Raw genomic sequence first — 14,670 nt, 5'->3', positions numbered from 1 at the left:
AAACAATAATGTGAGGCTCCTTTCAGGACACATGGAAAAAAATGATGACAAGTCTTTTCTGAAAATAATCAAAAAGTAATTTGGACCCAAGTAAGTTCAATAAAGTGTTTGAATAAACTGAGACTGCCTAAATTGTGAAACCAAAAGTTTAGGGTCAAAAATGACACTAATTTTTCTGCTATTTCCTAAAGGCATTTCCAAAGGAATTTCCAAAATGTTTATTGTATAAGAAGCAAGACTAAAAGCAGCACTCATGTAAGCCTCCTAAATTGACTATCTTAAAATATACATTTATTTAGATATTCTTTGGCATTTGAACATCCAGTAACTACCAACTGAATTATCGACAATAACCCACACTCACTTTCACCTTCCTATTCACTCTTCCAGTTGTCTCTCTCTTTACTCCCTCCCTTTTAACAAATTTTCCCCAAGTACTCTTCTCTATAGATTCTCTCAGCCCAGCTCAATACTACCTGTCACTACATAAAGCTGCACCTACCCCAACCACCCACGAGTCACATCCCTCATCCTGCTGCAGCTCTAAGCTGCTCTTGTCCAGAAGCACTGAGTACACTACAAATGCTGACCTAACTACCTCTACCGCATCCAGGACAGCTGAACTGATGCACAGATAGTCTACCTGAAAACAACAAAAGGCTGAGTGTATCCAACCTTTCCTACAGACTTTCTTTTAAGGTGTGTAAGGTCAATCTCAATGTGAATTTTTTCCATCCCAATTCATAAATTCCTTGAATCAAAGCAAAAGGCAAAAGGATAAAAACATTAGCAGATAAGTAATGCTTACATTTTCAAATTTCCTTTGTAAAATTTACCCTTTAATGGACATAAACCCCAACGCAGATAAATGGTGCTCTAAAGAAAGATCCTGATTTAAAGGCAATAATTTAAACTATTTATTAAAAACTGACTCTGTGCCAGGAACTATGGTAGGCACTTCATAAACAGTCCTCACAGCTAAGCAAGACAGATATTATGATCTTTGTTATAGATAAGGAAACTAGGGATTAGAGAGATAAAGTTGCCCAAAGTTACAGAGCAAGAACCAGTAAAAGTTTAAATTCACATCTAAGTGACTTGATCTCAAAGCCTTGCAGAATGCATGCGGGTGTGCCTGCAGGCACCTTTGTTTTAAATGCTGCAAATGACATGACTGAATGCTCTCATCAGATTTTCTACAGAAACAAATATGTTTCATTTTATTTCAAATTGTTTTATCTTTTACTAAGACACGGGTCAAATGTTTCCTTTGTCTAATAAAACTTTTTTACAAGTTTTTCACAAAACGTTAGAATACAGGATATATCTAGAAAGTAATTATAATTTTGAAGTTATATGCTGCCTATTCATATTTTAAGGGATTCCATAAACCAAAAACAAAACTTTAAAATGTTCCATAAGAAAACATTTAAATTTTGTTAGTGTAAATAGGAAAAAGGGTACAAAATTACACACATTGAGACACTTAGCAAAAATATGAATTGTACCAAGCAAATAAAAACGCTATTTAAATTCAAAGAAATTAAAGTTGTGACTTAAAAAGTTTCTTAAATAGTTAACAGAAACAAACGTTAATTTTAGATTTTGTCACTTTCAGATCTGACGAAGTCCTGAACTTCTCTCTTAGTAGCATCTCTTGAGAATAACTAAAAAATGTAATTCGATCAAAATATGTAACAACCTTGGTTATTCAGTTTAATAAACTTTTGGCTTCCATGTAAAAGTTTAATTGAACGAACACACACAGCTTCTTAAAGATTAACAATGGACTTGAATTTGACAATGTAAAATATAGCCTTGGGAAAAAAAAAGTAGGAGGGCTGCTCTATGAATTACTAATCAATCCCCTTGGAAATGTGTTCTCGTCACATGCAATGATTAAGTAAAAAATATTTTACAATTATACAATTTTTACTCAAAACAGGTCAGTATAGTTTCACAATAAGTTATCTTTTAAAATGACAAGGCCACCATTAGTTGTATATTTGTTGCTTAATTATCTGAGATAATTTTCAGACTACCTTTGCTCTTACTCTTTTAACTCTATTTCTCCCAGAATTTAAGTAAAATCAACACATTTTTCTTCAAGAAAATCACCTTATTTTCATACATTTCTTACATCTGTATTTTGTTAGTGCTCCCTAGCAATAAATTTTGACTAGCCAGATCATTAAAGCCGTGCACTATCCTTTAATCAAAACATGACAGCTTACTCCCTAAATGAAATATCAAGATTAAGAAACTTACCCAGTTTCCAGCAGGTACTCCAAGGCCAGCCAAGTAGAGAATGGAACTGAAGAATCCCTGAAAGCAGCCAGCTCTAGATAAAGCCTCCCCCATTTTAATACTGCATATTTTGTACTAAAAATTTTGCTGGCAAAAATCATAACTGACACCTCAGTGATGAGAATTAATAAGTATCAACAGAGTCAGAGGGGACAGTCCTTGACGAGTTACCTCTTTGCAGTCTTTTACAATTGGTTGTATCACATTGAGGTCCTGATGACTGCCACTCATAGCACTGCTTGTACTTTTATTTCTTGTATGCCCCTTTTTAAAAGGTGTCTTTCCACCTGGCAGAGGCTCTTGTGTGGGTGATGTTGGAGAACTGGACAATACAAGTGTCTTCAATGCAGCTACTTCAGCTTGAAGTACATCAATCTTGAAAACAAATCAACATAGTTGCATACACTAAATACTTTTATGAAAGATGCAATTTGACAATTTGGTCAAAAGACTTTTTTTTCAGAGATAAAATATAAGTTTAATTTGCATTTCCTGCAGAGTAACAAAAGGAAAGTAAAACCAAGTTTTTTGATGTTTCCATATGCTTTGGATTCAGCTACTATGTCAAGTGAAATTTTTAAAATTATCGAAATGTCGAACATTTATGTGAATTTTCAAAATTTTCACAATATAATAGCTTATGATTAGTAGTAGTTCATTCCTAAAATAGTAAAATCTAATATCATTTTGGTGACTTTTTTTCAGTGAAGAAAATAAATATTAACTTTAAAATGTGGTTATATGATCCTTTTGGTAATACATGTGATTCACGAGCTTTTAAATCACTTGGTTGTAACACAGATATCAAAAATTCACTATTAATTTTACCTACACAGTAGCTATTTTCTCCTTTATAGTTTCCTATAGTTTCTAAATCTTCTAAAATAAGTACCACTTTTACAATCAGAACAAAATCCAGTAAGTATTAAAGTATCTTTAAGTCAGTAATCACTATACATTTTATACTATTAAAAGCAATAAAAGCTTACTTTTCCTTGTGCTTCTTTTAGCTGTTTTTCTGCTGTTGCCTGTTTGACATTTGCTTCTCTCACCATCTTATGAGCTTCCTGAAAAAGTTAATATCTCAAATTTTGGAAACAAAGTATTAAGCATTTGTTATAAAAAAATGTTTTAATAAGTGACTGAAGCAAAGATACACTACCAAAATGTGGCCTGAAAATAAGTATTCAATGTCAACTACTGAAATAGCAGTTGTCAGCAGAAAGACACACTACTAGGAATTAGTAATAAGTACCTTCTTTTAGTACCTATTACCACTGAGGCAGCCAAGTTGAGTCAATCACTCTGATCCATGGTTGAGAAAAGGACTGTGAATATGATGAAAGAAAATATATGACTCAAGTGTCAAACTCAATTTCTGTGATGTTAGGTTCTTATATATATATATATAATATACGTATGGAGATATATCTGTATTTTCATATTATTAGTCATAACAAAGACATACAGAAGAGACAAGTAAAAATATTAACGCATCAATAATGCTGCAGTTTATAGGAATGACAGCTAAGCCTTAGAACTTCCAATAAAAAAACATGCAAATGATAATCAGTGACGACTTTGTACAAAGCATTCTAAAAAGAAAAATCAGTTTAACCTTTAATAGAGTCTTAATTTTTTAGTAGCACAAATATGAAATTCTAAGTATTTAATTCTCTTTCATTCGTATATTCTTCAAACATTTATTCACGCCATCACTTTGTGAGGTTCTATTCCAGGTGTTCATAATATACTGGGAAAAAAGGCAAGGTCCCTGATTTTAAGGAGCTTGGAACTGGGTTACAACCTAATAATTAAAATAGCTGAGTAAGAATTCTGGATTTTAGTCTAAATACAATATGAAGCCTTATGGTTTTTTAAGGAAGAGAGTAATATGATCACACTTATATTTTTAAAAGATTACTGTTGTATGGCATAACCCCTATAAAGGATTAAAGAGAGATCAAAACAGTATAGGGTGCTCGAGATAATCCCTTGGGATGTAAGAACATATATTTTAGAACTTAGACTTGCAGTTTATGAGACAGAAGAAAGAGAGGAAGGGGGGAAGAGAGAGAAAAGAAATCGGCTATGAAGATACTTAGTAAATGTTTTGACAATGATACCCTCACCAGACCCGTCAACTGTTCAGTGGCAGAGTAGAAGACTGGAGGTTCTTCATCTCCAAGTTTGACGATGGCATTCCCATTTGTTCATTTGCCATTAAGTACTGCAGTGAATTGCAGTTTATGTGTGCCCATGAACATGCATTTACAGATTACGTTAGTAAGAGAAGCTTTACTGCCAATGCTTTATAATGAGTTGAGATTAACTGTGAAAACTTTCTACGCACAATTATATTGGTTATATTGTCAAAATCCTTAAGGGCTGCCAAATTTAATAATGAGGTAAGCATTTTTCTTTTAAAAATAACAAATGTTTCGGATTTGCTGCATTTTTCTGTAATAATAAGTGTCTGTCAATAGAACTATTTCGCAGATATTTTCAGCAGAATAAACATATCTCATCTGACTCTTCAAGATAAGTGACATTTTAACTATAAATGCAGAAGTAACTCATGTTATAGAGAGAATATTTGTTTAAATGTTTAGAAATGGACTTTGCTTTCATGTTTAGAAGTAAACTATGCAACGTGGACTAAACCTCTCATGGGGAACAGTTAGAAAAGCTGGACAAGGGGTAGTGGGGGAGGCAGATAAGAGTAAAGGAAGGTCAAACATAGTGACAGAAAGAAATTTAACTTTGGGTGGTGAACACACAATGCAATACACATATGATGTATTACTGAATTGTACACTTGAAACCTATATGATTTTATTAATCAATGTCACCCCAATAAATTTAATTAAAAAAAAGAAAAGCTGGACAATTTTTTAAAAAATGTGTATGAAGGCATTAGAGAGCAAATAAAATAGTGAAGGGTTGGGGGAACCAAGATTCAGGAGAAGAGGTAAACCCAGAAAAGTGAGCTGAGATTTGAGGTGACTTTTCCCCTAGAGATATAAGGGGTACAGTGAAAAGGTATAACATACATGTAACTGGAGTCCAAGAAGGAAAGAAAGAGAGCCAGAATGAGGTAAAAGCAGTCTCTAAAAAGGTAATGTATAGGATTTTGCACAATGACAAAATAGCAAAAGGTTGATCAAAAAAACAGTTTGAAAATTTTTCTATCACTCTATCATTCTGAAGCTGAAAATGATAGAAGTATCATCTATACTAGGAGTCAGCAAACTTTTTCTGTAAGGGCCAAACTTTTTCTAGTTTCGGCTTTGTGGGCCATGCAGTCTGTTGCAACTACACAACTCTGCTGCTGCAGTGTGAAAGCAGCCACAGACAACACGTAAACAAATGAGTGTGGCCATTCCAATAAAAATTTATGGGATTTTTATTTAAACTATTTAAAATCTGAATTTGATATAGTTTTCATTATGTCACAAAACATTCTTTTAATTTTTTTCTCTCAACCATTTAAAAATATAAAAGCCAATCTTAGCTCAGGGCTGTTCAAAAGTAGACCAAGACTAATTTTGCCCTGCAGGCTGTAGTTTTCAGACCTCTGATCTATGCAAACATTCAAATCTTATACTTACAAATTTTGAAAACAGAATTTTTTGCCCATCTGGTTAGCAGTGATTCAAATCAAGGTGTTTTTGCTCTGTTTAAGATAATTTTTAAATTTAATACCCTCTCAATTTGCGAAAACAGTATGTTGGTATTAGAGAAGACAAAAATTCAGTAGAGAATCTTCTAGAAAAATCTTCATATAACTGACAATGGAACAGAAAATTTAGTATAATGATTTAATACAGGGAAAGATATACTTCTTCCATCTGAATGAATGTAATCTGTGGGTTATCAGCAGCATTAAATCTAATTTAAAAAATGGCACTTACACCAGATCTTCAACTGGATCATAAATTGTTAAAACAAGACTTTCAAAAACAAGATAACATATTCAATCACATTCCTCTCACGTACGCATGTTTTAGTGAGAAGTATATTGTACTATTATAAAAATTTTTAAGCATTTTTATTATTGTCTTGCTCTTCAAACCTTTTATTTTATAATTTATGTAACACATTATTATGTACTTTAGTGTATGTTTATAATATGTAAGTTTTATGCTCTTAGAGCAGTGCCTAGCACATAGTGAACCCTATAAAAATTAGGTATCTTCATCATAATAAAGGTACATGCTCGACTTTTCCTTTTGCTGATTAGGTACATGAACAAAAAGTTTGGTATCTACTGTTCTAGGTAAGAAATGGTGGCGGCTTGGAAGATGGTGTTAGCAATACCAAAATATAAAGGCAGATGGATTTGCTTAATGTTCTCAAGGTAGTATCCCAAGACCTTTCTGAAAATTTGATTGTGGGATGAAGGAAAAAGAGGCTTCAATGATGATTTCTTTTCTGTGGCTTGAGACAAATGGAATTGTTGCTTATGGTTCTACAGTAGTACTGAAGATGATAATAATTTGCACTATATGCCTCTTAGTATTATAAAGAGAAAACTTTAAATATCATAGAAATATACTAAAACTGGCTGATAAAACAGAAAAAACATCTTAAGACTATCTTTTTTCCACAGTAAATGTACACTACTTTGTAAAGCATTCTTTTGACTAACTGCATTTTATATTTTCTCAAAATCTGAGATGCTAGGAGAAAAAAAATATATTTAAGAGTTCTATTTGATACTTTTAAGATTCAACTTTGCTATATACAAAGTATAATTGTATTCAAGATTATTTATCATACATAATAAACTGCTAATTTGAATTTACATGTTAAGTTTACCAAAACTATGCAAATTGAGTTTATAGAATTAAAGGCTAATCTTTAATTCTTAAAACTATATACACATATACATAAAATGCAAGCAAAAATATCTTTTCATAAGATAATAGTAAACTGAGATCCTGAAGGCATAATTAAGACCACAGAAACACTTTTAGGACTTTTTTTCAAAATTCATAAATAATTGGTTTGATTACAACTTTCTCCATTACTGAAATTATGTTTAATCAATGGAATTTCTTTCCCAGAAAGTTTACACACTGTCAAGGCTATTAGCCATTGTTAGATTAGGAACCCCAAAACTATGTTTTTCACATATACTTTTCCATTAATTGCACAGACTATTTTTCTGGTACTTCACATCCTGCTATAGAGAGGAAAAAGTTTCTATCTGTTATCCTTCTACTTAATCAAACAGAATATACATGTAAGTACAGAAGGGTGGAACTAAGAAGGGCTAAAATTAAGGGCGGACAGGTAGGAAATTAAAATTAACATAAGTGGTATAACGCATTAGCTTTCTTATTTAGTATGCATGTATCATTATAAAAGTTTTTCAGCCAGACAATACTGAAAAAAAGTCTAATGGTTCTGCATACCCCTTGTACATATAAAACATGTAACAAGTCACATAGCTCCTATTCAGATCTTTAACTTCCCACTCTTCCTCAATCTTAAATTTATTTTCCTCTCATCTCTGATAACTATCTATCTAAAAAATATTAGTTTAAAAATGTTCATGATTGAAAATGATTCCCCAAAATATGGAGAGGGCAAAAATGTTTGGAATGGAGTGGGTATGGAAAGCTCACGTGTCTAAAGATATCCACTGCAATGCTACTTGCAATGATAAAAATTGTGGAATATGCACTTGATAAGAGTCTATCATTATACTGACTATGTAGCAACATGAAAAAAATGTTTATTTGGAGAAAAAGTACAAAATATATTAAGATTACAACTACGTAAGCAAATATATATACTCAAAACTGCATAAATACAAATAATGAAAGGTGAAAGAAATTTTTCTCCTAAAATCTTTTATTGCATTAAAAGTTTTAAGAACAAATTTTTAGGTAAAAAAAATAAAAATAAAAAATGAAAATGATCAGGGAGTATTATTAGCATTTTGGGGGCAAAGCACAGTGTAACGGTTAATTTTGTGTATCAACTTGACTGGGCCAAAGGGTGCCCAGATATTTGGTCAAACATTATTTTGGGTGTTTTTGTGAGAGTGTTTCTGGATACAATTAACATTTAAATTAGTAGTCTGAGTAAACCAGACTGTCCTCCATAATGTGGGTGGGCCTCCTCTAATCAGCTGAAGACCAGAATAGAACAAAAAGCTGATCCCCACAGAGTAAGAGAGAATTCTTCTTGACTTCAACCTCAAACTGAAACATCGCCTCTTCCTGGGTCTTGATCTCGTTAGCCTTAGGACTAGAACTGCAGTGTCAGCTCTCTGGTTCTCAGGCCTTTGGACTTGGGGACTAGGACTACAATATCAGCTTTTCTGGGTCTACAGCTTGCCAACTCACCCTGCAAATCTTAGGACTTACCCGCCTCCATAATCACAGAAGCCAATTCCTTATACGTATCTTTTTGTATATATGTGTATATATATCTATGTATATACATACATCCTATTAGCTATGTTTCTCGGGGAACCCTAATACACCAAGGATGCTAAGGATGCTAAATGTCCTACAATGTCAATGGTACCTCTATTGAGAAACATTACTTGAATTTGGAAAAAACTTTGGTCCCAGTGGCCAGCTGGAGATTAAGAGGTGTACCTTCTAACAAGAAGATGTACCCTCTAACATTACTCAAATCATCTTACATCAGATATACAACAATGGTCTCCTATCTTTGTTGTGGAGTCGTATGTTACTTTAAAGCGGCCCCGAAATAATTGGTAAAATCAAAATTTACCTTTCTTTCCATGCATTTTTAAACAATCTGATACTGGTAGCCCATTGCATTTTTCCTTTTCACAGCATTTTAAGTTGCAGATTCTATATGTCTTCTTAGAAAAATTATAAATACGCATAAAGCTAAGCATATCTTTCTCAAGACTCCCTCAAAAAACAATTCCATCAATATATGAAAATCAAGACATTGCCCTTGACCACGAAGCAAACAGACCAACCTCAAATAGGCTAGCTGTGAGTTCTTCCAGTTCCTGTCCAAGCTGATCTCGTACTTTAGATAGTCTCTCACACTCTTCATCTTTTAACTTCAGTTCCTGTGAAAAATTGATCATTTTACTTTGGATTTCCATTGTTTGAAGTTAGATTCAGCGGACTATATAACCTTTACTCATAAAATTATAAAATATTAATACTATCCCCTCCTAAAATGTTCACACTGAAAATGTTTATTTAGCATTCTCTATGTGAAGAATCTGGCAAATATAAAATTACAAGTAATTCTACCTCAAATATTAAATGTTCATGTTTCTTTCATAAAACATCCAAAGATTAAATATAATATATGACATGTAAAAATAAACAATTAAATGACTTCTTTTTCCCTTAACTTTTCTCTGAATACATTTATTTCTATCAAGCAAGCAATTTCTTCAATTAGGCTTATGTATTTCAATAAAAGTTCAGTGGTTCCCCCCCACGTTTACTTTAAAATTATTTATTTATTGGTAACTTTATGTACCATACTGCCTTTAGTCTATAATTTCCATTTAGGCGACTATACCATTTCACACTGCAACCAGAGGCAAATAATGTATATGCGCATTTAAAATCAAGAAGAAGGTTAAGAACAACAAAAAAATCATATCTTACATTTATACGTGACTCCACAACAGGTCACAAATAGATGTTTAAAAACTTCTATATTAAAATGTTACAAATATGCAATTTTATATGCATATTTGCCCTAAATTAATCTTTCAAGCTTAGAGATAAAAAAATCCCAGCTGCTTATATATTGGCCACAATTACACTAATAAAATAATGGCTCAGTTGTGTTATAATTGTGGTGGCAGCAGAGTTTTTTAATCCCTTAAGGACAATTCCTGAAAGTCAAATATACCAACTGAGATTATCAGGAGAACCCAATGACATCTTCAGTATAACTGGTAAAAGAGAATCCCCTCAAATATTAAATTATGAGAGAACACGGCTACACTGCCAACACTGGAGGATCAGCAACTGTGTGGAAGGGAGCAGCAGGAAGTGAAAGGGACTACAGAGATACCCTGCAAAATCTCAAAACCCAAAAAATCATTACAAATACCCCAAAGGGAAAGGATTCTACCTTTGATGGAAACTAGGAGAACAAATCTGAGAACAAACAGGAAAAAAGGGAAAAGTTTTCACAGGCTCCAGGTTACAGGTGAGGACAAAAATCTATCGCAAGGCAGCAAACAGCACTATGAAGCTCTAAACTCAGGGATCTCAAAGTATCCAGTAAAGAAACTCTTCTAGGACAGAGCTCCATGCTGATGAGAAAAGTCTGATAATCTAAAAACAAATTGCAAGACATGAATAATAGAGAGAGAGAAGGTTCAGATATTAAAGTAGGGAAGTGAGTGTCAAAGTTCCAAAGGAAACAGATTGCAGAAAGTACTTTAAGAAAAAATAAATACCTTGTGATCTAATGTTAATAAGCCTGTAAAGCTCGCAGAGACACTAGGCTAAAGGAGAAAACCTTCTTGAACAAGGCTTACCTCTGAGAGACCCAACAGGCTACACAGATACACCAATAACAAGAGACAGAAATCTCTTGGACATAAAACTGAAAAAGCTATATTGGTTTACCCTACTCCTTCACAGGAACCTCCTCCTAACAGTCCAGGGAAATTCACTTCATTTAAACATGGGGGGGGGGGCGGCGGGAACCAACAAAAAAAAGTGGAGTTATCATAATAAAAAGTTAAACATAAAGCAAAGTCACCTATAAAAGAAAGAAAAATCAGATTGGTATTATTAAACATCAACAGCATTTTATTCTAGAAAACAATGCAGTAACATTTTCAAGACACTCAAAGTAAAAAAAAAAAATGTGAGATGAGGATCTCAATATCCAGCCAAAGTGCCCTTTAAGTTGTAAGGCCAAAGATAAAGTCATAAGCCTGCAAAACTTTAGAGAATATCTCTCCCATGAGCATGCCTGAGTGATCAAGTCGAGAATGATAATCAAGAAAAAACTGAAGATTTAACATTAAAGAAATGGGGATGAGAAGCAAATATATGTAACTATAGAACTACAATTAAAAGGTGGGGATATCAAGAAATGAAAAAACAAGCCACAGAGTGGGAGAAAATATCTGCAAAAGACATATCTGATAAAGAAGTTTGTTATTCAAAAAATACACAGAATTTTTAAAACTCAACAGTAAGAAAATGAACAACCTGGTTAAAAAATGGACAAAAGATCTGCATAGATATCTCACCAAAGACAATATACAAAGGGCAAGTAAGCAAGTGAAAAGATGTTCCATGTCATCAGGAAGGCACAAATTAAAACAAGCACCACCATACACCTGTAAGAATGGCCAAAACCCAGAACACTGACAACACTAAATATTGGCAAGGATGGGGAGCAACAAGATCTCTCATATACTGCTGGTGAAAATGCAAAATGGTACAGCCACTTTGTAAGACAGGTCAGCAGTTTTTTACAAAATTAAACATACTCTTACCAAATGATCCAGCAATCACACTCCTTAACATTAAACCAAAGGAGCTGAATACTTATGTCTACACAAAAACCGGGGGCATAATGATGTGTTAATGCAGGTTCATCAACTGTAACAAGTGCACCACTCTGGGGCAGAATGTTGACAGTGAAGGAGGGTGTACGTATGTGGGCACGGGGGTTGTATACGGGAACTCTGTAAATCCCTCTCAATTTTTCTGTGAACCTAAAACTGCTCTAAAAAATAAAGTTTTTTAAAAAAAACTTGGGATAAAGCTAACAGCTATATAAATGTTATAAGCTTTATGAATATAAAAATAACACATGCGAATAAAAGTAGAAGGATGAAATTAAATTCACAAACATCTTAAATATTAAATGGGAATAAAGGAATACAAATCACTCTGAGGCTCACAAATCAATTAGTATAAACCTAAACATATTTAACACCCTAGAGATTAACAAGATAATACTTTAATAAAATTTAATGATACAAGAGAAAGAAACAGTAACTAGATAATTTTAGTACTGCCCATAGTAGGGAACAAAGGCAGTAACTAAAGAAGGGCTAAGAGATACAAATAACTTCAACTAAAGGTAACACTAGAATGGAAATCGTATCTTCCAAAATACCAAAGAAAACAGAGCACATAGTGAAAAGGTATATGTACATAGACAATAGTCATTCAAAAGCCACATGACAGAGACAAGCCCAAACACAGCATGTTTCTCAATAAATGTAAATGGGTGTAACACACCTATTAAAAGAAAATAATTTTCAGATTGGCTAAAAAAGCAAAATCCATCTCTATGCTCTATATAAAAGACATACCTAAAACAAAGTGATTCAGACAGATTAAAAATAAAAAGATGTGCAGAAGTATACTAAAATATATAATATAAATTTTAAAAAAACCCAGGGATCTCAATCTTAATATCAGACTAGTCAGAATATGGGGCAAAATCATTAAAGACAAAGGAAACTTCATAATGCTAAACAGTATAAAGTAAAATGAAATTTTAAAATACTCCCAAATACAAAAATACAAAAGTAGAGCTGAACAAAAAGGAAAAAAGACACACCATGTTCTTGGATAGAAAGACATCATAAAGATTCTAATTTTCCCTGAGCTAATCTATAAATCTATAAATGCATAAATTTAATACCAGGTTCTTTCAAACTGTAAAATTTTACTATTTTATAAATATAGATGAAAAGTAAGTCAATTCATTTAACACTATGGTAATCCAGCAGCATACACAACCAAGTAAGATACTGCCCCTCAGAAGCCTCCAATCCATGAGAGCCATACATACGTCATGCATGAAGGTGACATTCTTGAACTGCTCCCTACAGTCAAACAGAGCAGCATAAACCTCACTCTAATACTAAAGACCCTTTACATGTGTTCAGTTTCCCTTTTCAGAGTTATTTCTCTTGTCCATACTGTAAAGCTGGAGTGACACTGGTCTGATTCATTCACGTTTCATTCCCAATCTGATCCCATCCATCTGGGCTAACCCTTTCCCCATAAATGTCTGACTACTTTCTCTTTATGCTTCACAGTCCAACTTAATCTACCTATATGAAGTCAAATTTGTATTTCACATGAACGTTTTTAGATTTTGATTTGTATTTTTCATTATTGTAATATAGTTTCAAAATTCATTCCTTCAACAAACATTAATTTTGTGTTGACTGGATGCTAATTTTCCGGTTAGCATCAGGCATTCATCTAGGTGCTGGAGACAGAAAAAAAAATGAGACCTAGTCCATGATTTTCATAAAGTCAGAGCCTACTAAGGGTAGAAAATCTTTAAATGGATTCACGAGGAGATTTGATAGGGGTGATGGTAGTGATAAGTACATACTAGAAAAAGCAGGAGTTTGCCAAATGTAAAAGAAGGAATAAAACATGTTTTATAGTAGTTAAAGTTGGGGAAGAGTAAATGCTACAAGAAGATAATGCCAGAAAGTTAGGTTTATGGCCAATCCTGAAAAGCCATGGCTAAGATATTGGGATTCACTTTAAAGAAAAGGAAAAAATATCTCAAAGACAATGGGGGAAGTTACTGAAAGACTTTAATTAGAATAGTGACAATCAGATTTGCAATTCAAATGATAACTTGGACAGTGTGGCTAGGTTAAAAAAAGACTGGAGACAAGAAAAACAGTTGATTACTGCAATATTTTAAGCAAGAGATACAGATTTAGAGTGGTAGTATCAGAGAAAAGGAATTTGAAAGATATTTAAAACAGAATATCAGGACTCTTGATCAAATGTACTTCATCCAATTTAAGAAAATTTTTAAGATAAACATTTTATACATCAAAAAAGAAAAAATGCTGTCTATGAATCTAAGAATCTATGCTTCTTTTTCATATAGAATTTTCATTTCACTTATAGGAAGAACTCTTTTAAAATTATGAAAACACAGATTTTTATCCTATGTCTTTTTTGCTTTTTTATACCTTTTTTTTTTGGTATCAAAGTCACATGGTGAGATCATTTTGAATATATTTAACCCAACAATTAAGACCAACAAATACAGCACCCAACTCACATAATTCAATTGAATTAACAAGAACAGCTATGACCAAGTTCAAGCACAAGTAGGCAATGACAACTGTCATGATTATTGCCTAGCTGAGAGTAATTTTAAAACTCAAACTGATTTCAGAGATGTTAAAATGGGGAAAAAACATACAACTCAGAATAAGTGAAATATTACCATGTATACATGTCTTTTGTCTCCAACTAGTAAACACCTTAAGGACAGGGTCAAATCTAATTTATTTTTGCCCTCTATAGGGCCTCATATAATGCTGTGAGTACTTTGGTTACTCAAGTAATATTTGTTTATAAAGAATAGAGTAAA

At 32.9% G+C, this 14,670-nt stretch overlaps 1 protein-coding gene across 3 annotated transcripts in view; it reads right to left on the bottom strand.

Moving 5' to 3' along the window:
- The window catches only part of RAB3IP (RAB3A interacting protein), a 27,391-nt gene that overhangs the window by 8,648 nt on the left and 4,073 nt on the right, over positions 1 to 14,670 (bottom strand). The window contains exons 3-5 of one of the 3 annotated variants that reach the window (XM_006923732.2): positions 9,281 to 9,376; positions 3,297 to 3,374; positions 2,479 to 2,682 (exon numbers count right to left, since the gene is read on the bottom strand). In XM_006923732.2, coding sequence (XP_006923794.1) covers positions 2,479 to 2,682; positions 3,297 to 3,374; positions 9,281 to 9,376 — 378 coding nt within the window. Of the gene's footprint in view, positions 1 to 2,478; positions 2,683 to 3,296; positions 3,375 to 3,562; positions 3,635 to 9,280; positions 9,377 to 14,670 lie in introns of those variants that run through there. The other 2 variants (XM_025040993.1, XM_006923733.3) reach the window with 2 other exon arrangements.

The sequence above is a fragment of the Pteropus alecto genome, unplaced genomic scaffold (assembly GCF_000325575.1).
Source record: "Pteropus alecto unplaced genomic scaffold, ASM32557v1 scaffold76, whole genome shotgun sequence".
Lineage (NCBI taxonomy): Eukaryota > Metazoa > Chordata > Mammalia > Chiroptera > Pteropodidae > Pteropus > Pteropus alecto.
Note: the sequence above shows the minus strand (reverse complement) of the source record. Positions and strands in the feature narration are given on the sequence as shown.